We start from the raw sequence: 25,003 nt of genomic DNA on the forward strand, positions 1-25,003 counted from the left end.
TGACTACCTGGAGTGATATGAATCAGTTATTATTGTATATCATTTCTTAATATTTAAGAAATACTGAAAAGGGCCCTTCAGGAGACAGCAGAGTGTATAGGTTCTCTCTATAAATGAGTCGTCATACAGAGTTTTTCCAAATAATTGCAAATATATTGAGCTGTTACTGCACATGGGTGGTGCTGAGTTTGGTAGGAAAGTCATAGTTGAATAATATGTGGTTCCTGTTGAAAGAGCTTGCTATCTGATGGGGAAATACTATATTTTTTAAGATTTATTTATTTATTTGAAAGGCAGAGTTACAGAGAGGCAGAGAGAGAGAGAGAGAGAGAGAGAGAGAGAGAGGTCTTCTATCCACTGGTTCACTTCCCAGTTAGCCGCAATGGCCAGAGCTGAGGAGATGCGAAGGCAGGGGCCAGGAGCTTCTTCCGGGTCTCCCACGTGGGTGCAGGGGCCCAAGGATTTGGGCCATCTGCTGCTGCTTTCCCAGGCCACAGAAGAGAGTTGGATCAGAAGTGGAGCAGCCAGGACTCGAACTGGTGCCCATTTGGGATGCCAGCACTGCAGGTGGTGGCTTTACCTGCTATGCCACAGTGCCGGCTCTGGAAATACCATATTCTAACTAAGTCAGTCTAGAAATGACCTTGTTACTATTGCAAGCAAAGTAATGTGCTTGTATTATGGAATAAGATATTTCATACAATCAGGTATTACTCAAGTTGAACAGAAGCTTTATGTCCATCTTTTTCACTTTTGTAGCCATCACTCTGAGAAGTGAACTTGTCCAAGGTTGCAGAACTAGGACTACAAACTTTATTTATTTATGTATTTATTTAAATTTATTTATTTGAAAGGCAGAGCAACAGAGAGAGAGAGAAGTCTTCTGTCTATTGGTTCACTCCCCAAATGGCTGCAACAGGCAGATCTGGGACCCATATGTGAGTGGCAGGAGCCTAAGTACTTGGGCCATCTTCCACTGCCTTCCTGGGTACATTAGCAGGAAGTTGGATCTAAAGCGGGGCAACCAGGGCTCAAACCAGTAAGTATTACAAGTGGTGGCTTAACCCACTGTGCTACAGTGCTGGGGCTGTACAGACTTCTGAGTTTTTGTTTATTTTTTTCAAGCTTTGAAAGGCAGGGCGACAGAGAAAGCAGAGACAGAGCTCTTCCATGTGCTCATCACTGCCCAAATGCTTCAGCAGCCTGGGCTGGTCCAGAACAAAATCAGGAGCTCTCTCCGGGTCTCATATGTGGGTGGCAGGGAACCAAGTGCTTGAGCCATCACTGCCTTCCAGTGTGCGCATTAGCAGGGCGCTGGCGTCAGAAGCAGAGCTGGGATTCAACCTCAGGGACTCCACTATGGGATGAGAGAGTCCCAAGTGGTGTCCCAACTGCTACATCAAATGCCTGCCCTGAAACTCAAGACTTTTTGTTCATGAAAGGTTTATTGGTATTTCTTCTCTCAGTGAACTAAATCTTAAAGACATTAACCAGCAACTGTATTAAAATTCCATTTGTGTACCTAGAAAAGGGATGGGGTAACAGGTCTAAAAAATATAATTCATGTCTCCAAAGAGCTTATGGTCTACTGAGGAAGAGTAAAGAACTATTCCCTGACGTTGAGCACAAGGAGCTTTGGAAAATGGAATAGAGATGTTTATTTTGATATACAAATTTTAAAATTCATGCATACTTTTTCACAAAATATTTTTCCGTGAAAGTTTTGATGACCTCCAATATTTAATTGTTAAATTTTATGGTAGAGGCCGGCGCCGCGGCTCACTAGGCTAATCCTCCGCCTTGCGGTGCCGGCACACTGGGTTCTAGTCCCGGTTGGGGCGCCGGATTCTGTCCTGATTGCCCCTCTTCCAGGCCAGCTCTCTGCTGTGGCCCGGGAGTGCAGTGGAGGATGGCCCAAGTGCTTGGGCCCTGCACCCCATGGGAGACCAGGATAAGTACCTGGCTCCTGCCATCAGATCAGCGCAGTGCGCCAGCCGCAGCGCGCCAGCCGTGGCGGCCATTGGAGGGTGAACCAACGGCAAAGGAAGACCTTTCTCTCTCTCTCTCTCTCTCACTGTCCACTCTGCCTGTCCAAAAAAAAAAAAAAAATTTTATGGTAGAAGGACTAGGTATATCATGGGAGTTGGGGAAGGGACCAAGGGGTCAGTATGAGCTGTGGTAGCGAGAGCACTTTGGGGACAAGTTAGGACTTTCTGGACTGTGACAAATTGATAAGGTCAGCTTCAATAAAAGGGCAAGGAAGACATTTTGAAGTGAGTGGTAAAACAGACAAGATAACAATGCCTGCCATACTTAGAGAACTGTGAAACACGGAGACTTGACTGCATTAGATCCGTGGTTCTGGAGAGCTTATTAAAACCTGTACTGCAGGGGCAGGTGCTGTGGTGCAGTGGGTTAAACTGCCGCCTGTGATGCTGGCATCCCATGTGGGCACCAGTTTGTGTCGCATCTGCTCCACTTCAGATCCAGCTCCCTATAAATGCGCCTGGGAAAGCAGCGGAAGATGGCCCACGGGATGCCTGCATCCTGTATCAGAGTGCCTGGTTCAAGTCCTGGCGACTGCTTCTGATCCAACTTCCTGCCAGTGCACCTAGGAGGCAGCAGGTGATGGCTCAGGTACTTGAGTCCTGCTGCCTACATGGGAGACATGAATAGAATTTCTGGCTCCTGGCTTTGGCCTGGCCACGTCCTGGCCATCTGTGGGCATCTCTCCTTCTCTCTCACTCTGTGTCACTCTGCTTTTCAGATAAATAAATCTTGGAAAACAAAGCATTGCTGGGTTCTACCTCCAGAGTTTCTGACTCTTATCGCTCAAGCATCTGTAGTCTCCTAGACCCAGGTGATGCTGATGCCTGTTGGTCCAAGGACCACACTTGAGGAACAACTTAATTAGGAAGTTGAGAGGCTAGAGGCCGGCACCGTGGCTCACTTGGTTAATCCTCCGCCTGTGGCGCCGGCATCCCATATAGGCGCCGGTTCTAGTCCTGGCTGCTCCTTTTCCAGTCCAGCTCTTTGCTATGGCCCAGAAAGGCAGTGGGCCCCTGCACCCACATGGCAGACCAGGAAGAAGCACCTGGCTCCTGGCTTCAGATGGGCGTAGCGCCGGCCGTGGCGGCCATTTGGGGGGTGAACCAAAGGAAGGAAGACCTTTCTCTCTGTCTCTCTCTCATTGTTTATAACTCTACCTGTCAAAAAAAAAAGTTGAGAGGCTAGAATCAGAAACTGTCAAAGAACTTGTTCCCGGAAAGTGTGTGTGTGTTATATACTAGCATCAGAGAATTCTGGAAAGATACATACCAAACTGTAGTAGCGGTCACTTTTTGTAGTGGGATTTAGGAGTCTAAGAATCAACTTTTAACCTGATACCTTTATATATTTATATAACAAATGTATATTATTTTTGCATTGTGCACATTACTGCTTTTGTATTTTAAAAAAGAAAAAATAGAATTTTTTTGAAGATACACACTAAAATATTTATGGACTAAAAAAAGAGCTTGCTGAAGTAATCCAGTATCAGACATTTTCGTGTCTGTTCTATGCCAGATGCTGCCGGCTCCTGGAAGCACAAAGCCTTTGCGAAAGCTGGCGGTCTGGTGATCGCGATGGGCAGATAACTCCTCTGCTTGGTATCATGTGAGCCTCCTAAGAGCAGGGACCGGGGCTAGTTCTGTGGTCAGGTGAAGGCAGGCATCTGGTAAACGATGGAATGTGCAGATCCAGGCAAGAAGTGAGGACATTAGGGAAAAAAAAAAAAAAAAAAAAAGCCGCACGCAAGATGCTGGGGGAAACATTGAGAAGCCCAGATAGAGATAACGACAGGATGCATCAGGAAGGACTTTGAAGTCCCAAGACTGGTAAATTTGGCGTTTATGGCAGAATTGTTTGTCAGGTTGTCTATTTTGATAACTAATCCCCCTCTTTAAAAAAAAAAAAAAAAGCTGCATGAAAACACAGGAAAAAGTACCTAGAGAGTGAGCATTTAGCTCAGCGGTTAAGATAACTGCTTCCTACATTGAGTACCTGGATTCAGTTCTCTGCTCTGTCTCCTGAGTCCAGCTTCCTTCCAATGCAGACCCTTGGAGGCATGGTGGTAATGGTGCAAGTAACAGGGTTCCTGCCACGTATGTGGGAGACCTGGACTGCATTCCAGCCAGGCTCTGGCTGTTGTGAGCATTTGACAAGTGGACCAACAGATGGGAACTCTCTCTGTCTCTTTGCATCTCAATTAAAAATAAATCAGCAGATAAATTAATAAAACCTTAACTTGGACTGGCGTTGTAGCATAATTGGTTAAGCTACTGCCTGTGGCAGAGCATTCCATATGGGTTCCAGTTCGCATCCCATCTGCTCTGCTCCCATCCAGCTTCCTGCTAATGTACTTGGGAAAGCAGAAGATGGTGCAAATGCTTGGGTCCCTGCCACACATGTGGGAGACCTGGATAAAGCTCCTGGCTCCTGGCTTTGGCCTGGTCCAGCCCTGACTACTGTAGCCATGTGGGGAGTGAATAAGTGGATGGAACGTGTGTGTCTGTCTGTCTGTCTTTGTCTCTTTCTAACTCTGCCTTTCAAAACAAACAAACCTTACCTAGGGTGGGTGTTGTGGTACAGCGAATTAAGGCACCACTTAGGATGCCCCATCCCGTATTGAAGTGCCAGTTCAAATCCTTGCTCTGCTTCCAATCCAGCTTCCTGTTAATGCACCTGGGAAGGTAGAGGATGATGGTACAGGTACTTGGGTCTCTGCCACCCATTTGAGATACCCCAGTGGAGTTCCATTCTCTTGACTTCAGCCTGGCCCAGTCCCAGCTGTTGTGGGTGTTTGAAATGTGAGCCAATGGGTGGAAGATCTCTCTCTTGCTTTCTCTTTCTTGTTCTGTCTTCTTCTCTGTCCATCTGCTTTTCAAATCAATCAATCAATCTTAAAAAAAAAAAAAAAAACTTACCTAGATTGAATCTGAGTGTTTAGATTTCAGGGCTTTCTTTCCTAAGTGAAAAAAAATCTTTTAAATCACACTACTAGTTATGTTGTATTTATACTCTTTATACTCTTATTTTGTCATTAGTATTTTATTCTATGTTCATGTGAAATTAACTGATAGATGGAGGATGTTTCAAATACTTAGAAAAAAAATGGTGTTATGTCATGATCTTTTCAGTGAGAGAGATGGTACAGTTAACTCAGAATTCTGTAGTGTTTCCCATAGTGCCTAACAGAGCTTGACAGTGAGTATCCACTGTCCTAAATAAGTATTAGTTAGTGGTGGTTGAATGTGGGTGTCCTGACTGGAATATTAGTCATTAAGTCAAATGCCTGCCCCTGATGTTTTATCATTACAATGCTTCTTCATTTTTAAGCCTGAAGTTTCATCTCATGGATAAAAGATACTTGAGTGCTTTAAAAAACTGCGAGATCTTAGCTCCAGAATCATTGTAGATTAAACCACAGTAGTTTAATCAGGATGGTGGAAGAGTAGGTATTTATTTACAAAGTACAGAGCAAGGAGCCAGGGAGCTATCACTTGATTTCGAGGCTGCCCAACAGGTTAAAGTTAAGGTTTTATGGACTGAAGTTGGGGCTGAGAAGAGCTCATGTCCAGATTCCTGTTTGGTCAGTGATGCTCATGGCTTGTTGTGACTGGGCAGCAATGTCATGTTCTTCAAGGAGTGTTTGTAATGGTCAAGTGGGCTTCAGTTGGTCTAGGGGTTACATGCAGGGGGTAGTTACATTCTGCCCAGACCTGGAATTCTAAACAAATCCCTCTAAACAATACTGGCCAGCAGGGTTTTATCTATCGGAAAAGCAAATGACTCTAAGTCTTGTAGGGCCAGCTGTACCACTCCCTCAATTCAGTGAATTCCTTTTGATAAGTAGTTAATCCTAAAGGACAGGCAGGGACACCTCAGGCTAAGGGAGACAGACAGAAGCTGATCCCTTATCCATCAGGGATATTTGTTTAGGAGCTCCATAGTGCTGGAATGATATTAACCAAGATGTTGATTAAAATGGACCCTGGGGGACCGGCACTGCGGCATAGTGGGTAAAGCCCACTCCACTTCCGATCCAGCTCTCTGCTATGGCCTGGGAAAGCAGTAGATGATGGCCCAAGTCCTTGGGCCCCTGCACCAATGTGGGAGACCCAGAAGCAGCTTCTTGCTCCTAGCTTTGGATCGACACTTAGCTCCAGCTGTTGTGGCCATCTGGGGAATGAACCAGCGGATGGAAAAAGACCTCTCTCTCTCTCTCTCTGCGCCTCTCTGTAACTCTGCCTTTCAAATAAATCTTTAAAAATAATAATAATAAAATGGACCCTGCTTGATAGATAGTCCAAAGGATTGGTTGTTTTGCCATTATCCCTGGATAGTGATAGACAGTCCACAGGATGGATTGTTTTCCTATAATCCCTGGATAGGTGTTGGTCTCTCCTATTAAAGTAGTAATGATAATAATACCTAAACTTTTTCTTTTCTTTTTTTTTTTTACAGGCAGAGTAGATAGTGAGAGAGAGAGACAGAGAGAGAAAGGTCTTCCTTTGCCGTTGGTTCACCCTCCAATGGCCGCCGCGGCCGGCGCGCTGCGGCCGGCGCACTGCACTGATCCGATGGCAGGAGCCAGGAGCCAGGTGCTTTTCCTGGTCTCCCATGGGGTGCAGGGCCCAAGCACCTGGGCCATCCTCCACTGCACTCCCTGGCCACAGCAGAGGGCTGGCCTGGAAGAGGGGCAACCGGGACAGAATCCGGCGCCCCAACCGGGACTAGAACCCGGTGTGCCGGCGCCGCTAGGCGGAGGATTAGCCTAGTGAGCCGCGGCGCTGGCCATAATACCTAAACTTTATATGGTACTTTTCAGTTTTCAAAACTTTTTGATCATTAAGATCCCGGGAAATGCCAGTAACTAAGCCTGAGGAAATAAGTGGAGGAATTAATGGCAGCTGGCTTCAGGTGGGGACAGTTGTATGTGGAGGCCTGTCCAGGCTCTGCATGTAGACTGCTCAGGTTCAGAACCTTGCTCTGCCGCTTGCTAGCTATTTGACCTTTGGCAGATTACAAAACCTCTTTCTTCATCCATGAAATGGAGGGGATTATAGTGCCTGTCTTATAAAATGTGTTGGGAAGTAAAATGAAATAATAAGTCGGCCAGTTGCTTGTCCTGGTGCCTGGCAGTAAGTTGGGCCAGTGTGGATGTGAAGCCCTGTATCTGGGACTCTTGTTGTTTGCCCTTATCTCCCGCAGGGTGTCTTGAAGAACAGGTTGTTTTCAGTGATCTGACAGCTGGTAGGAACCCAGAGCCCATCAGGAGCACGTGCCAGGGCTTTGCCATTGGTACTTTCCCAGTGTCCTGAGCTGCTTCCTTCAGGGGTGGAAGGTGAGGGTCGTGACCCCCACTACAGCTTCAGTTGCTTGGGTGTTTGGAAGTGAAAGGAGGCTCAGAGGTGGGAAGTGCTTAGTTCTAGTAGTTGACTGCCCCAGGACCCTGGGTGAGTCAGATGAACAGACTCATGCCCGATTTGGCGCTCTCTGCAAACCTCCTGCTGGCAGCCTGCTGCCTGAGCCCAGCAGTGGCACGCGGGAGGTGGGCTACAGAAAGGGTGTGGATGGACGTTGTCCAGGGCTGTTTGCTGTAAAAAGGAGGATCTGAGCAGCTCCTTTGTCACCCCTCACCAGCACACCTTTGCTTGTGTAGACGGGGGTTGGTGTATCTGAGAGTATTTCTTCTGTTAGGGGCCCCCTGACTTTCCCTTCTGCAGTGAAAAGTCTCCCTGGCTGAGCTGTATTTTAAAGTCTTTGTTTCTCCCAGAGGGTGTGGTGGTTTGGCTGTTATCTGGCTTCCTGGGGAGTCTCCTGAGGGCCTTTGCTTTCCTAAGGGCCCCCAGGAGACAATGATGAAACCAACATCCATTACCCCAGACACTTGAGGGGATGCTTAAGTCAATACTCTTATGATTAGATTAATTCAGGTTTTAATCCTGACAAAACAGAAGAGCCAGGTCATCAGATAATTGTGCTGCTTATAGACTGAAGTATGGAATTTAGCCCAGTACCCTGGGCTTCCTTTCAGAGCCTGGGCTAGGAGTCCAGATGCTACTCCCAGCTCCACACCCAGCTAGCTATGCGAATTTAGGCAATTCAGGTAAATTTTCTGGGCCTCTCTTCTCCCCAGTGGATGAGTGTGTTACTCTATACCAGAGGTTCTTAGCCTTAGATGCCTTTGAGAATTCTCTGTGGAACTGCAAACCCCAATACCTGGGCCCCACCCTAGCCCAGTTAAATTGGATTGTTAGGGTTAGGGTGGGGACATTGATGCTAGACAGCCTCCCGAGTCTAAGTGTAGCTAAGCTAACTACTGAACCAGATGACCAAGCTTTAAACTGCTGGAAAAGGAGCAAGAGGTTATAACGCCCAGCAATTAAGACATCCATGTCCTTGGGCCTCTGCACCCATGTGGGAGACCCAGAAGAAGCTCCTGGCTTCAGAATGTCCCAGCTCTGGCCATTGGGCTGTTCAGGGAGTGAACCAGCAGATGGAAGATTCTCTCTGTCTCTGTCTCTGTCTATCCCTGTAACTCTGCCTTTCAAATAAAAAATAAATCCTTTAAAAGGGTTCAAATCCTGGCTGCTCCACTTCCAATCCAGCTCCCTACTAATGTGCCTAGGATAACAGTGGAAGGTGGCCCAAGTGCTTGGGCCCCTGCACCCAAGTGGGAGACCCAGATGAAGCTCCTGCCTTTCAAATAAATAAATCTTAAAAAAAAAAAAAAAAAAGACCCATGTCCCACATCAGTGCCTGTCTCTGGCTCCTGACTCCAGCTTTTGCCAGCACAGACCCTGGGAGGCCATGATGATGGCACAAGTAGTTGAGTTCCTGCCACCCTCATAGGGGACCTGTGTTGTGTTCCTGGCTCTCAGGAGTTCTCTCTCAAATAACTTACTTAACATTAAACAGATGAAAGAGTTAAACTGCGTGTCTTCCACACTTTGCTGTCGACACAGTGAAGTCCAGTTCTGGTGCTCTGCATCCTGACCCAGCTGACCAGCGTTCTGGTGTCTCCTGGGTGTATTGTGTGCGTGTCTTCCTCAGCTCAGATGTCCTCACCTCAAGTCCTCTCCTCTCTTCCAGTTGTCCGAAACATGTTCTTCCAGCGTCCTCATTTCTTTGGACAGCACATGACAATCCTGTCCTCAGTTATTTCTCCCACCTCTGTGCTGGTTGCAGGCTTCACTTAGCTCTGAACACCTGTTCTGAACACTCAGTGCAGTGGAAGACATGATCCCTCCAGCAGTGTCCTGTCCTCTTGGGAAGCTAGGTTAGAAGGAGATAGCCCTGGTGTTACTTCCATCCTATTAAACATCTACGTGATACTGTGTTTTGTTGGCTAGCTTATAATGGGTGTGTGTCTTGTACTGGTTGATGGATAACAAGGTCTGACTTGACTCCAGCTGTCTTTTTTAGTCTATCTCCTGTTTCACATAGAAACCTGCTCTAGCCAGAGTATAACATTTTCATCTTCTTGCCTTTGCCTTTTTATTGAAAGGCAGAGAAGATGAGAGAGATGAGAGAGATCTCTCATTCACTGGTTCACTTCCCAGATGCCTGCGACAGCCAGATCTGGGCCAGGCTGAAGCCAGGATCCTGAAACCCAATCCATGTTTGCTATAAGGGTAGCAGGGTCCTAGCTACTTGAACCATAATTTACTGCCTCCAGTGTGTACATTAGCAAGAAGCTACATCAGAAGCAGAGTAGCCTGGACTTGGCGCAGGTCCTCTGATATGGGATACGGGATGTCCCAAGCGGGACTTTAACTGCCGCACCAGACACCTACCCCTCATCTTCTTGCCTTTAAGGTTATCTTGCCTTCCTAGAATTCCCTCTTACTCTTCTCTCATCCTTACTTTCAGGAATTTTATCCATCCTTCAAAGTGCAGTTCAAATATTACCTTCTCCATGAAGCGTTTTCTCAGCACCACAACCTGCACTGACTGCCTGTTGCCCTTCACCTCTGTAACCCTTAGAGCAGTGATTCTGGGGGTTATTATGCCGCACACAGGATAGTCGGCATTATATGGAGGTAGTTTTTATTGGTAACAGCTGCGGGGGGAGGTGGCCTCTGGCATGTAGTTGTGGAGGCCGGGGATGCTGCTAAACATTCTGCGTAGGGGCGGCATTGTGGTTCAGAGGTTAAACTCGCTTGGACGCATGCATTGCGTGTTGGAGTGCTGGTTTGCATGCTAGTTTCTCTGTGCTTCCAGTCCAGCTTGCTGGGAGGCGGTAGATGATGACTGAAGTACTTGGGCTCTGCCACCTGTGCGGAAGACCCAGATGGGATTCCAGGATCCTGGCTTTTTTGTCACAGGCATTTTGGGAGTAAACCAGCAGATAGCAGATTCTCTCTCTCTCTCTCTCTCTCTCTCTCTCTCTCTCTCTCTGCCTTTTAAGTAGGTTAAAGTAAACATTTGTAAAATTCTGCAATGCACAGGACAGTCTCCCTACAGCAAAGAATTGTCTGGCCTAAAATATCGGCAGTGCTGAGGTGGAGGAACTGCCTGGGAGCCTGTCTGGTTCGCAGGCTTAGGAGTCTGCTGCCTTGCACTGCGGTGATGTGTTATAGATCTTATCTCCCCAGCCAGTTGAATTCATGGTTAAAAACAGTAAACTTCTGTCCCAAATCTGTGTGTCAGCATTTAGTCCCAGGGCCTGGGTCCTAGCCTGACTGCTCAGTGTAACTTAGGACCAGAGATAGAGGTCCTCGGTCTCAAGAGGATGCCACTGGGTAGGTAGTCTGCGTTTCATCTCTCTCCATTCCCAGATCTTTTCTTCTGTGATAATCTGGGAAGCAGTGTGGCATGGGGCATCGAAGGAGCATTTGGGATCTGAAGACCTGGGTTTCAGTTCCAGCTGTGCCATTTATTTGTTGTAATATTTACATCAAACTGTTCCACCACTTCTAGCCTTGGTTTCTTTGTTTCTGTAATAGTAATAATGCCAGGGGCTGGTACTGTGGCATAGTGGGCTAAACCTCTGTCTGTGGCACCAGCATCCCATATGGGTGCAAGTCCCAGCTGCTCCTCTCCCAGTTCAGCTCTCTGCTGTGGCCTGGGAAAGCAGTAGAAGATGGCCCAGGTGCTTGGGCCCCTGTACCGGGAGACCCGAAGAAGCTTCTGACTCCTGGCTTTGGATCAGCTCAGCTCTGGCTGTTGTTGGCCATTTGGGGAGTGAACCAGTGGATGGAAGACCTTTCTCTCTGTCTCTCCCTCTCTGTGTCTAATTGTACCTCTCAAATAAATAAAGAAAATTTAAAAAGTGATGATGCCAGTGCCCCAGTATTTTACCTCACAGTGCTGTTGTGACCATCAGTGAAATATTAGATGTGAAAGTGCTTTGTAGATTATAAAGTTCTTTTTTTTTTTTTAAGATTTATTTATTTATTTGAAAGAGTTACAGAGAGGCTGAGAGAGAGAGAGGTCTTCTATCCACTGGTTCACAGCCCAGATGGTTGCAATGGCTGGAACTGTGCCAATCTGAAGCCAGGAGCCAGGAGCTCGGGCCATCTTCAGCTTTCCCAGGCCATATCAGAGAGCTGGACTGAAAGTGGAGCAGCCAGAACTCGAACTGGCGCCCATATGCAATTCCAGCACCACAAACAGCAGTTTTACTTGCTACGCCACAGCGCCAGCCCCTGTAAAATTCTATAAGGATTACTCAGTTTAGCAGGTGTCTATCAGTAAAAAGAGAGGATATGTCTAATTGCTGTAGGAGGTGTACTGAACATCTTAAGCCAGACCCCGGCCACTCTCTGTTTTGTTTTGGGTTTTTTGTTTTTAAGGATTTTATTTGGGGGTGATGCTGTGGCATAGCGGGTTAAGCTGCCGTCTATAGCGCTGGTTTGAATCCTGGCTGCTCCACTTCCGATCTAGCTCCCTGCGAATGGCCTGGGGAAAGCAATGGAAGATGACTGAAGTCCTTGGGCCCCTGCCACCCACGTGGGAGACCTGGAAGAAATTCTGGGCTCCTGGCTTCGGCCTGGCCCAAGCCCTGGTTGTTGAGGCCATTTGGTGAGTGAGCCAGTGGATGGAAGATCTCTCTCTCTCTCTCTCTCTGTCTCTCTCTCTCTGTTTCTCACTCCCTCTCTGTAACTCTTTCAAATAAATAAATAAATAAATAAATAAATAAAGTGAATCCATTGGTTTACTCCCCAGATGGCTGCAGTAATCTCGGCTGGGCCAAGCTGAAGCCAAGAGCTTCTTCTAGGTCTCCCACATGGGTAGCTGGTGCCCAGGAACTTGGGCTGTCTTCCGTTGCTTTCTTGAGCACATCAGCATGGAGCTGGAGTGGAAGTGGAGCAGTCAGTGCTTAAACTGGTGCCAGATAGGATGTCAGTACTGCAGGCAATGGCTTAACCTGCTATGCCACAGTGCTGGCCCTTGAAGATTTATTTATTTAAATATTGTATTTATTTATTTGAGAGGTACAGTTACAGACAGAGGGAGAGACAGAGAGAAAGGTCTCCTGTCCACTGGTTCACTCCCAAATGGCCTCAACGGCCGGAGCTGCGCGGATCTGAAGTCAGGAGCCAGGAGCTTCTTCCAGGTCTCCCATGTGGGTGCAGGGGCCCCAGGACTTGGGCCTCGTTCTACTACTTTTCCGGGCCATAGCAGAGAGCTGGATGGGAAGAGGAGTAGTCAGGACTAGAACCGGTGCCCACATGGGATGCTGGCGCTGCAGGCGGAGGATTAACCACTGCACCACAGCGCCAGCCCCAAAGACTTATTTATTTATTTGAAAGGCAGAGTTACAGCGAGAGGAGAGAGAGAAAGGGAGGGGGAGAGAGAGAGACAGAGACAGACAGACACATCTGTCTGCTGGCTCACTCCCCAGATGGCCTCAATGGCTGGGGCTGCTCGAGGCCACAGCTAGGAGCCTAGCACTCTATCCACGTCTTCCATGAGTGTCTGGGTGGCCGGGGCCCAGACACTCAGGCCATCTTCCACTGCTTTCCCAAGCGCTTTAGCAGGGAATGAAATTAGAAGTAGAGCAGCTGGGACTTGAACTATACTCACCCGAGATGCCAGCATCACGGGCAGTGGCTCAACCCACTGCACCACAACTCTGGCCCCTTCCTGCAGTCTTTGAACAGTAACTGCTTCAGCTCCGGCTGACCCCTTTTAGCTCGTTCTCCCTGTATGCTGCCTCTGTTGCCTCCATTCTGTTGTGGTTCTGTCTGCAGTCTTGCCAAAACCAAAAGTGATCGACTCTGCTTCTAGAATACAAACTAGTGGCCAGGAGTCAGATCGTCCTAGTGGAGAAGGCCAGATTCCCTTGGCTGTGGGAGAGAGCTACAAAGCAGGACAGCTGCTAGTGTAGTTTCAGAAGCCAGTACTGTCTTTCTAACAAAGCAGTGTTGTCAGGCACTGACCATCTCAGTGACCTTTCTCTGACTAAATGGCCTGGTCCTCATATCACTGGGGTCAGGCCAAGTGCACCCTCTCACTGATTTGCCTGGTGCCTCTCAGCAAGTCATTGGACCTCACCAGGATGAGAACAGGGTGACCTCAGGGCTGGGTGCTCACCCTGGGGAAGAACTTGAAGTTCTGCATTCACAGGGCCCTTTGCTTCGCTGAATGGCAGCCGCCTCAAGTCCCAGCAAGGTCACCGGGGCCAGCACCTTCCCTTGACAGAGAAGAAACTGAAGCCAAAAGAGGGGACCCCCCCCCCAGGTCTAGAGTCCGCTTCTGCTGGGCTGAGGGCACTTTCCATGACTGTACTTGGAGTGAGCTGAGGATTCCACTGAATACATCACTGCGCTTTAAACTGTGTTGCAGAGCCCTCGTGGGCTCGCTGCTGCTTCAGCCTGAGCGCCTACACTTTTTCTGTTTGCTATTTCAGATTGTTGATGCAAAACTGAAGTCACTGGTCTTGATATTTAAAGGCCTTCTTGGCAAAGAACACTGGTGTCTCTTGGCCTCCTACTGACATTTTTGCTTGCACTTAAATTCAGACATGAAGAGGTGCTCGGCGTGCTGGCGTGCTTTCAGCATGGAGAACTGAACCTCACTGTTGTTAGATTTCAGCACCGCTGACTTCCACTGTCAAGAGAAGTGGCCCAAGCCGGCGCCGTGGCTCAATAGGCTAATCCTCCACCTTGCGGCGCCGGCACACCGGGTTCTAGTCCCGGTTGGGGCGCCGGATTCTGTCCCGGTTGCCCCTCTTCCAGGCCAGCTCTCTGCTATGGCCAGGGAGTGCAGTGGAGGATGGCCCAGGTGCTTGGGCCCTGCACCCCATGGGAGACCAGGAAAAGCACCTGGCTCCTGGCTCCTGCCAGGATCAGCGCGGTGCGCCCGCTGCAGCGGCGGCCATTGGAGGGTGAACCAGCGGCAAAGGAAGACCTTTCTCTCTCTGTCTCTCTCTCACTGTCCACTCTGCCTGTCAAAAAAAAAAAAAAAAAAAAAAAAAAAAAAAAAAAAAAAAAGAGAAGTGGCCCTTTGTTGGTCCTCAGCCTCTTTCCCGCTTCTGCATTTGACAGCCCCTGTGCCCCTGTGGATGAATCCCCCTGCTCTCTTGGCGTCCGTGGCATTTTACTCTCCGGCATCTAGCACGTGTGCTTTCTCTCTCTCTGGTTCTCCGTTCCTCCCCTCCACTAAGTCGTGCTTCAGAGGAGCTGGTGCACGCCGCCACCCGTCTCTGCTGTGACCAACTACAGGTTGACCCCCTGATTCTCACTGCTGCCTACTGTGCTCCCATCTCTCTTGGAATCCTCACTCAAATTGATTTTCCCGTCAGTTTTTCTGTGTCTCTCAGCTCGCCCATTTCCACTCATTGGGCCCTCATTCTTTATCTCCCTAACCAGAAACCTTGGCAAAATCGAACTCTTCTCTGACATTGTTCTGTTTTCACCAACTTTCTACCTCAGATTTGCCTTTTCCTTTTTAAAAAAACTTATTTATTGGGGCCGGTGTTGTGGTGTGGGTAAAGCCTCCACCAGCATCCTATGTGAATGCCAGTTCTAGTCCCAGCTGCTCCAGTTCTGATCCAGCTCTCCTATGGCCTGGGAAAGCAGTGGAAGATGGCCCAAGTCCTTGGGCCCCTGCACCCACGTGGGAGACCTGGAAGAAGCTCCTGGCTCCTGGCTCCTGGCTCCTGGCTTCGGATCAGAACTGTTGTGCTCAATTGGAGAGTGAACCAGCGGGTGTAAGACCTCTCTCTCTCTGCCTCTCCTCTCTCTGTGTAACTCTGACTTAAAATCTTAATCTTAAATTAATCTTCAAAAAAAAAAAAAAAATGACTGTCCTCACCCATAACTGACCATGTATGTCCCAGGTCCTAACAAGATCCCTGTGTGACTGCACATTAAGGTTTGGTTACCAGGTGGTAGCTGGGGTTTCATTTGTTGTCTTGGCTCACTTTGGTTCTCCTTGCCCTTCACTAGCCACTGAGAAGTGAGGGCTCTCACCCTGGTGTGATGACTCAGACCTTCATTTCCCAGTTGTCTGAGTCATTATTGGTAGGCACAGGATTGGTGGCAGCTGCAATTACCTTTACCCTGAGGGTGCCACAGTATGGGTAGAGAGAAAGAAACTTGCTCAGGTCCTTGCAGTCAGCGGGTGTTGCCTGGCATAGTGGGGGGAAACGTTTTAAAGTTCCTGCCTTGTTACTTAGGGGATTTCAGTGTGAACTGAAGACATCTGCAGGAGAGGATTGTTAGGAGGATTAGCATAATGTGCTGATATGATCATTCCTGCACAGGGTAGGGACTGACCTCTGCCCCTTCCCCTTCCTAGACATTTGGCTCCAGGTTCACTTCCACCGTTTGAAGGGGCTGGCTTCTCCGTGCCAGAGCCTCACCCTTCCTCATTAGACCAGGAAAGGGGCAGTACTGTTGACTGCAGGTTGCAAAATTCCCACTGTTAGCCTTTTGACAATCTTAGCCCTTAGTACCAGCCGTACCATTAGTGCAGATGCCGGAACTGCAGACCCGAGATCCCCGGGAGGGAGCTGGGCTGTGCAGCTGCGGGAGCTGGAGGTGGAGTTTTCCACCATGTGATCTTGGTTTTCTTGTGGATGTTATAAAACTGCTCACTGGCAAGGGCTCAAGACAGTGAGAACTGAGCAAAAGTTGAGTCTCCAGAAGAATGCACTAGGTCCCCTGATATGTGGAAGGTGAGTGTCCACTGTCCTCTCGCCAGTTCCTCGGTCACAGTGGAGCAGCTTCGTTCTTGGCCTCACTCTGCTTGGGCCCCAGCTGATAGGAGCAGCCTTCTCTCTTAATGGTTGTCCTTGTTTCAGTGGCTGCTGGTGCACACATTGGATTTTTGTATTCATCTTTAAAAGCAGGAGAATATGTAGATGACAGTCACCCTGGATCCCGAGGGCACCTTAGGTCCTGGCCCCAGGCTCCTTGGCAGGCCCACCCACTCAAGTCCCATTTGAATGAATAGCTTCTTCAAGTGTCCTGTTTTCTAGTGAGTAGGTTAAAGTAGGGAATAAAATGGGCAGGTTGGAAAAATAATTTCAGGAAATTACAATTTCATATGGAAAAAAAAAAAACAAAAAGAAGAAAACTAAAGTGGTTATCTTTTTCTTTTTCTTTTTTTCAAGTTTATGTATTTGTATTTATTTGAAAGGTAGAGCAAGAGAGATCGGTCTTCCATCTCCTGGTTCACTCCCCAAATTTTGGCAACAGCTGGGGCTGGGACATGCCGGAAACCAGGAGCCAGGAACTCCATCCAGGTCTCCCGGTGGGTGGCAGGGACCCAAGTACCTGAGCTGTCGTCTGCTTTCCAAGGTGCCCATCATCCAGAAGCTGGGTTGGAAGCAGAGGCAGGATTCCCTCTTCAGTACTCAGAGGTGGGATGTGGTATGCCCAGTGGCAGTGTAACCCTCTGTGGCACAGTGCCCAGCCTAAAATGCTCCTCTGTGGATAGACTGACTGTGAGTAACATATCTTTGCTTTATTCTGTGGTTTCTGTTTTCTAAAGTGAGCAATGCTGTTTTTATTATAGGAGGAAAAGACTTTTAAATTACCATTTCCTTTTTAAATATTTTTTATTTATTTGAAAGGCAGAATTACAGAGAGAAAGGGAGAGACACACAGAGGTCTTCCATCTGCTGGTTCACTCCTCAGGTGACTGGAACAACTGGGTTGGGCCAGGCATCAGCCAAGAGTTAGGAGCTTCATCCAAGTCTCCCACATGGGTGGCCATCTTCTGCTGCCTTCCTAGGCACATTAACAGGGAGCAGGATAGGAAGTGGAGTAGCTGGCGCAGGAACTGGCACCCATACAGGATGCCATCATTGTAGGTGGAGACTTAACCAGCTGTGCCACAACACTCGCCCCCTTAAATTACCACTTTAAATATCAGATAAGTAGTAAAGTGTCAATGAAAAGTAGCAGTTTATTATTTAATTAATAAACAGAAAGTCAGTAGATCCCAGAGAGGCCAATATTTTGAGAGTTAAGTGAGTACTGTGAAACAGAATTGTAGATGCTGCCTGAAATTTGTTATGTAAGAATCAAGGCCATCTAATTTTGTTTTGAAATGTGACAGGTATGAAAACAAAATAAAAATTCAACTTCTGGGCATTCAGTAGCTCAATCAAGTTAATAGGGGGCCTGGGACCTAGGAAAAGTACTGTCTTATAGAGAGATTAAGTTTCATCCAGTTTATGCTAATAGGTGGCTCTTGTGTTTGAAATGCTTGTGATTAACATGTGGTGTCTGAGTGCTCCCAATTCATGCTATGGTCCCTGGAATAAATTACAATGCATTGGTTTGCCCTAATGTAGTCATAGTTGAGACTTTAGTTCACTTTAGTGTGTTGGTCAGTAGTGGCTAAAGTGTGGCCTGGAACACTTCCTTCTGCACGCCATCTGTCCTATCACTGGAGGGGAGACAGAAAAGTAGATTCATAGAATAGACCAAAAAAAAATTTTTTTTTTTAAAGCAAGATTTACTTAAGTCAGAGAACTCCAGCAGAGTGGCCTGGAATGGGGCTCCAAGAGAGGAAAAACCTGAAGGGGCTGGCAGTACTGGGATTTTTTAAGCACAATTTTGGAGAAGAAACTGTCAATCAGTACAAGGTAGGGACAAAACCATCAAAAGACCTAATTTACATTTTTTTTTTTTTACCCTGTCTGGCTTGCTCATGATAAAACAAGAGCCATCAGAAGGGGGGCATACCTAATTTGTTTTACAGTAAACTGAGAGCACAAAAGGAATCATCACGCCCTTGCTATTCTCATGGGACCAGTACCTTTTGAAGGCTCTCTTTGATTTGTACCAATCAAAGGTAATTGACCTTTCTCTGAACTTCTGTGTCCCTTCTTTTTATTTATCGTTTTATGAATTGCTGTCATCTCTCTATTCTTGACTAAGCTCCTGGGAGGTAAGGACCTTTGTGTCTTCCATAGCGCTTTGCCCAGTGGATACTCAATAACTGTTTATTAAATGGCTAAATCCTCAATGCATTGAATTAGAATTTTTCCTGAGTTGATGATGAGTACTGGGCAAGGACAGAGGGATGGAGCCTGGAGCTTTAAAATCTCAGTGGGAATCACTTGCTGGCAGCATTCAGTGTTTGCAGCCTATTGCCAATGCTTCCTGCACAGTGCATGGAGAAAAAATTTATGGTTTATTATCCTGCCTGCCTGCCTCCCTCCAACTTCCCCCATCTCTCTGAACAACCCAGTCTGCTCCTTCTCTGTATTATCTATTGGTTGTCTATTGCTGCATAAACAAATCACTCCAAAATAAAAACACATTTTAAAAAATTTATTTTATTTGAAAGATAGAGTCACAGAGGGTGACACACACTCACACACACACACACACACACACACACACACAGCTTGCATCCTCTGGTTCATTCCCTCAATGGCTGCAGTGGCTGGGGCTGGGCCAGCCTGAAGCCAGGAGCCTGGAACTCTATCCAGGTCTCCCACATGGGTAGCAGGGGTCCAAGCGCTTGAGCCATCTTCCTCTGCTTTCCCATGTGCATTAGCAGGGAGCTAGATAGGAAGTAGAGCAGCCAAGACTCAAAGCAGTGCTCATACAGGATGCTGGCATTATAGATGGTGGCTTAACCTACTACATCACAATGCCAGCCCCCCAAACAAAGCTATTTATTATCTCTCCTGTTCTTAGATCAAGAATTAGGAAGCAGGCTTGGTAGGGTGGTTTTGGCTTAAGGTCTTTAAAATGCAGTCTCTAGGACTACAGTCGTCCAAACTTTCTTTTAAAAAAATTTTATGTGTATAATTATATATATAAAGGCAAAGTGACAGAGATCTTGCTCCCACTGGTGCACTCTCCCAGACCACGATGGCCATGGCAGGGCCAGGCTGAACTCTCCTGGTGTCCCACTGCAGGTCTAATCATGGTGCTGGTCAGGCCTATCCTCTCATCTGGAGCTCAGCCAAGGGAGAGTGTGCTTCTAGGCCCCTGTTCCTTGCAGATTACTGGACTGAGGGTCTCAGTTTCTTGCTGTCTTTCAGTTATAGATTCCTTGTCCTCTTCAAAGCCAGAGGGAAGAGGCTATCTCTGTACAAGACAGACGTTACTGTATTATGTAATGTACTTATGCCCATTCCATCACTTTGCCATATTTTGTTGGTTGAAAGCAAGCGCAGGTCCCAGCTATACTTAATTGGGGCTGGGGAGGGGGGTGCTGTGCAAGGCTGTGAATGCCAGGAGGCAAGGCCCACCGAGGCTGCTTTAGCATCTGCCTGCTGCGGCCGTGTCTTCAGCACCGTGAGCTGGGCAGCCTGCCGTGAGCTCTGATGTTTGAGTGAGTTTTAGTTTAGTGCTCCTGTTCTGTTTCCTGCTCCTGGCTTACGCCGTCTTCCTCTGTTTCAGAGTTACTAGTCTACTCTCGCTTCACCTCCACTCGTAGCCGGCCTCATGGATGAACTTCAGGATGTGCAGCTCACGGAGATCAAGCCGCTTCTCAATGACAAGGTAAGGACCACTCTGTTGGCACTAAGTACAAGTCTTTTCATCTGATATCAGTTCTTTTTTTATGTCATCTCAGTCGTAAATAGCCCCAAATATATGTAGCTTGACTCTCAGTGGAGGGGATACTTTAAAAAATTTATTTCTTAAGTCCTTTTTTGATGTTTTCCCTCCCTTTTCTTTCTTCCTACTTCACTTTTCAGGGGTCAAATTCAGCCAAGTTGTCTTTGATGTTTTCCTATTTATAGATACAAATGTTAAGGGAAAAAATAATATGGCAAAGTTAAGTAGGTATTATAAAGTAGGATTTGACCATGAATCCGGGGGTCCTGACAGGCTGCAACACTCTCCCCAAAGCTTGTCAGGTCTGTGATGAGACTTCCCGTCACCATCATGGTTTCATCAGGGACATCAGCAGTGTCCCCCACTTTTATATTAGTGTTGGAGGACCAACTGTGTGACGGGTGGCATGGATGATGGCTGCCAGGACTCGCAGGTGAGGCGTGGGCTGATAGGAGTCACCAGGAAAGGAAGGCTGGCTCATCTCCTCCTCTGTCCTTCTGTGTTCAGTGAAAGGGTCTGCAGTTTCCTGTTTCCCGGTGTCTCTTCTTGGTTTATTGTCATTGTTCCCTATTAAAATACTCTCATAGCTGGGTGTTAATGAGTCAACAGCATTCTTTCCTGGGAGAAATGTTGACAGCAAGGAGAGAGCTGGGTGAGGTTGAGGGGGCGGGGGGTGACACCAGAAGAGGCTGCTGCTCACTGTCCTTGCTGCCGGGAGCGAGGCCCTTCACCTTCCGGGGCTGCTGATCTGTGCTGTGGTGCTGATTTGCTGTTGCTTCCAGCCAGTTCTGTCTTCATCCCTGTCACTTCTCTCAGTTCTCCTCCCACCCCTTCCTTTATCTTTCACTGGGCATCTTCCTCCTTTGCTTGGCAAATTGCACATTTTTAAAATCCCCATATAGTTTCTCCTGCTGCTTCCCCTCCTATTTCCGGAAATCTCTCTCTTAAGTACCATCTTTTTTTAGTATGTGAAGGAGTATCCCAAAATGTTGTGCCATGAAGCAGAGGAAGGGAATAAAACCAGGATCTGTAAACATCATGCATAGCCAGGGCCGGCACTGTGGTGTAGTGGGTTAAGCTGTCACCTCTAGTGCTGGCATCCCATATGATGTCGGTTCAAGTCTCAGCTGCTCCACTGCCAAACTAGCTCCCTGCTAATGGCCTGGGAAAGCAGTGGTGGATGGCCCACGCACTTGGGCTCCACTCCTGCTCCTACATGGGGGACCAGGAAGAAGCTCCAGAATCCTGGGGCAGAGTGGGAGAGGGGGAGAATGCTGTGACACAGTGGGGTAAGCTGTCACTTGGGATGCCCACTTCCCATATTTGAGTGCCTGGGATCCAATCCCACATGTGCTTCCCATCCGCTTCCTGCTAACATGCCTGGGAAGCAGCAGATGATGGCTCAAGTACTTGGGTTCCTGCTACCCTTATGGAGAACAGGATGGCGTTCCTGCTTCCTGGCTTCATCCTGGTCCAGTTTTGGCTGCTGAAGACATTGGAGGGGGAACTAGTAGATAGACGTTCTCTTTCTTCAGGGGCTGGCATTGTGGCACAGTGGGTTAAGCCTCTGCCTGCATCTCATATGGGCACCAGTTTTGCTCCACTTCTGATGTCTGCTCCACTTCTGATCCTGCTCCCTGCTAACATGCCAGGGAAAGCAGCAGAAGATAGTTCAAGTGCTTGGGCCCCCCTCTGCCACCCATAAAGAAGATCAAATGGAGTTCCAGGCTCCTGGCTTAGGCTCGGGCCACCCCTGGCCAATGCAGCCATCTGGAGAGTGAACTAACAGATGGTAGATCTCTCTCTCTCTCTCGCTCTCTCTCTTTCTAACTCTGCCTTTCAAATAAATAAATAAAAGAAGTTTTCTTTCTCTTTATGTCTCCCTCTGCCTTTTAAACCAATAAATACATTTTTAAAAAAAACCATTGTGGTATTTTGTTATGACAGCCCAAGTATATTGAGACAGCGAGCAATGTCACTTCTTTTTTAAGGATTTATTTATTTATTTGAAAGGTGCTTGACAGATAAAGAAGGTGGGGTGGGGGAGAAGATGTTCCATCTTTTGGTTTATTCCCCAATGGCTATATAACCAGTTCTGGGCTAGGCCAAAGCCAGGGACCAGGAACTCCATCTGGGTCTTCCATGTGGGTGGCAGGACCCCAAGTACTTGAGCCATCATTTGCTGCTTCCCAGATGCATCAGCAGGGATCTAGATCCAGAGTGGAGTAGCCAGGACTTGAACCTGGATTTTGACATGGAATGCAGACATCCCAAGTGTTGGCTTAACTTGCTGTGCCATAACACCAGCCCTGCAGTGTCTCACTTCTGGTGTCTGTCATCTCCACTCTGATTTGCCTGTGATGTTCTTACCAGTTCCCCACCTGTGCTTTGCTTCTTCCCTCTCCCCATCTGCACACATGAGAATTCTCTGCTCTGACCAAACAGGGAGATAGACGGGAAGCCTTCTGCATGTGACATTCCCAAACAAGTAATTCCGCTCAGTTAGCCACCCTCCCCCTCCCCAGTGTGTAACTGCTTCTGCCTGTGCCCAGCAATGGGTGCTTTTGTGACTGTTGTAAAAGAGATCATAACGATAGTGCTTGCACTCACTGTTGCATTTGATGCTCCCGGCAGCTCAGTGAGGTTGGGAGCACAGATCAGTTTATTCTCATGTTATGAATGAGAATAATGAGGACCAAGGCTGAGAAAGGTGAAGTAGCTTGCTCAGGGTGAGTTCCTCAGAGTACTGTCCCAGTCTGGACACCGCTGGTGTTGGGACTGGATAACCATCTGCTGTGGTGCACTGCTGTGTGTGTTGTAGGGCATTTAGCAGCTTCCTTGGCCTCTACCACTGGATGCTGGTGTCATGGCACTCCACCCACAGTTGTGACAAAATGCCTTCAGATGTCGCCAGATGTCCCCCGGGGACCAAGTCGCCATGGTTGAAAACCACTCACAGGGAGGAAAGCGTCCAAGTTTGAACAGGAGCAGATGTATTATGGTTTCTTTTATTGTTTTTTTTTTTTTTTTTTTTTTTTTTGACAGGCAGAGTGGACAGTGAGAGAGAGAGACAGAGAGAAAGGTCTTCCCTTGCCGTTGGTTCACCTCCAATGGCCGCCGTGGCCGGCGCTGATCCAATGGCAGGAGCCAGGTACTTATCCTGGTCTCCCATGGGGTGCAGGGCCCAAGTACTTGGGCCATCCTCCACTGCACTCCCTGGCCACAGCAGAGAGCTGGCCTGGAAGAGGGGCAACCAGGACAGAATCCGGCACCCCGACTGGGACTAGAACCTGGTGTGCCGGCGCCGCAAGGCGGAGGATTAGCCTAGTGAGCTGCAGCGCTGGCCCTGTTGTTGCTTGTTAAACACCTTTTATATGCCGGGGGCCTCACATAGTTCCCTCTTTTTTTTTTTTTTTTTTGGCAGGCAGAGTGGACAGTGAGAGAGAGAGACAGAGAGAAAGGTCTTCCTTTGCCGTTGACTCACCCTCCAATGGCCGCCGCGGCCGGTGCGCTGTGGACAGCACACCGCGCTGATCCGGTGGCAGGAGCCAGGTACTTCTCCTGGTCTCCCATGGGGTACAGGGCCCAAGGACTTGGGCCATCCTCCACTGCACTCCCGGGCCACAGCAGAGAGCTGGCCTGGAAGAGGGGCAACCGGGACAGAATCCGGTGCCCCGACCGGGACTAGAACCCGGTGTGCTGGCGCCGCAAGGTGGATTAACCTAGTGAGCCGCAGCGCCAGCCATAGTTCCCTCTTACAATTCTTAGAGGATCCCTTTGAGGCAGGTGGCAGCGTTCCTCACATAGCAGTTGTGAACTGACGGAAAGGCTGCCTTGCCCAGTCATTGAGTGGCAGAGCTGGGACTGAAACCAGGTTTTCTGGACTCTGACACCTGAGCCCTTTCTGCTTTTGCTGACCCTGTAGATGTTTTGGCATCACTTTCTCTGTAGGAGAAACTTAGAGGCGTGTTTCATCTCATCTCCTCTCTCTCTCTCTCCTTCCCCTCATAGATACACTGCTAACCAGAGAGGCTGCTGTGCCCTCCAGGCCGCAGGGAGCTAAAGGAAGTGAGGGATCTGTCCTGAGATGACTGGAGGGAGGCATTTTCCATAGAGCTCTGCTCGTGCGGTTTGTGTTAACTTGCCTTGTGTCATCTGCTGGTAGTTTTCCCACTTTATTTTAGTGCGCCTGTCATTTTGTCTCCGGCTCAGAGGTGCAAGATGTGGGCAGTTTCGCTGTGCTTGTTTTATTTGAAAGGAGGGTTCATCTACCATCTGCTGCCTCTCTGCTGGCCGATTCACCCTCCTCAGCCAGCAGACCCAGCAGCAAGTGGGAGAGCTGGCTGTGCTTCACCTTCCCTGCCTTCCTCTCCCTGCTGTGGTTCAGATTCTGTGGAGCCAGTGGATGCCTGGAGCCAGGCTTGGGAAGACAAGTCGACAGCCACAGCTGGCTGCCGGAGAACTGAGGACATGTCCACCTCTAGCCAGGAGAATGGAAACAAGCCATTTACTTTGTTTCGGTGTTACAGTAGAGAGTGAGGTCAACCTTACTGCGTGTTTTCCTTTCTGCTAGTGACAGGTAAGCAGGGGAGAAGATGCTGCGGCTGGAAGGAGGGAACCCCCAAGCATCGACATTTTTCTCTCTTCCAAGAGAGCAGAGGCAGGTGAAGGATTAGGGCCAAAGTCACTTAAAAAATTGCAATCAAAGCCATTTATTTAGGCAGGCATTTGCTGCAGTGGTTAAGGTACTACGTGGGCACCTGCCTCTCATCAGAGTGCCTGGGTTCAGTCCCTGGCTCCGCTCCTGATTCCAGCTTCCTGTTAATGCCACCCTGGGGGGCAGCAGGTGATGCCTCAGCTACTGGCATCCCTGCTACCTGCATGGGAGACCTGGATTGAGTTTTAGGCTTCTGGCTATTGTGGGCATTTGGGGAGTGAACCAAGGGATGGGAGATCTGTCTCTGTGTGTGTCCACC

The 25,003-nt window shown here is 48.3% G+C and overlaps 1 protein-coding gene across 6 annotated transcripts in view; it reads left to right on the plus strand.

Moving 5' to 3' along the window:
- Positions 1 to 25,003, plus strand: part of NDRG3 (NDRG family member 3) — a 79,107-nt gene that overhangs the window by 1,844 nt on the left and 52,260 nt on the right. For 4 of the 6 annotated variants that reach the window (XM_002710820.5, XM_008256033.4, XM_070051876.1 and 1 more), the window contains exon 2: positions 19,869 to 19,970. In XM_002710820.5, coding sequence (XP_002710866.1) covers positions 19,914 to 19,970 — 57 coding nt within the window. In that variant the 5' untranslated portion in view covers positions 19,869 to 19,913. Of the gene's footprint in view, positions 1 to 19,868; positions 19,971 to 24,038; positions 24,157 to 25,003 lie in introns of those variants that run through there. The other 2 variants (XM_070051879.1, XM_070051878.1) reach the window with 2 other exon arrangements.

The sequence above is a fragment of the Oryctolagus cuniculus genome, chromosome 11 (genome assembly GCF_964237555.1).
Source record: "Oryctolagus cuniculus chromosome 11, mOryCun1.1, whole genome shotgun sequence".
NCBI classification, from domain to species: Eukaryota; Metazoa; Chordata; class Mammalia; order Lagomorpha; family Leporidae; genus Oryctolagus; species Oryctolagus cuniculus.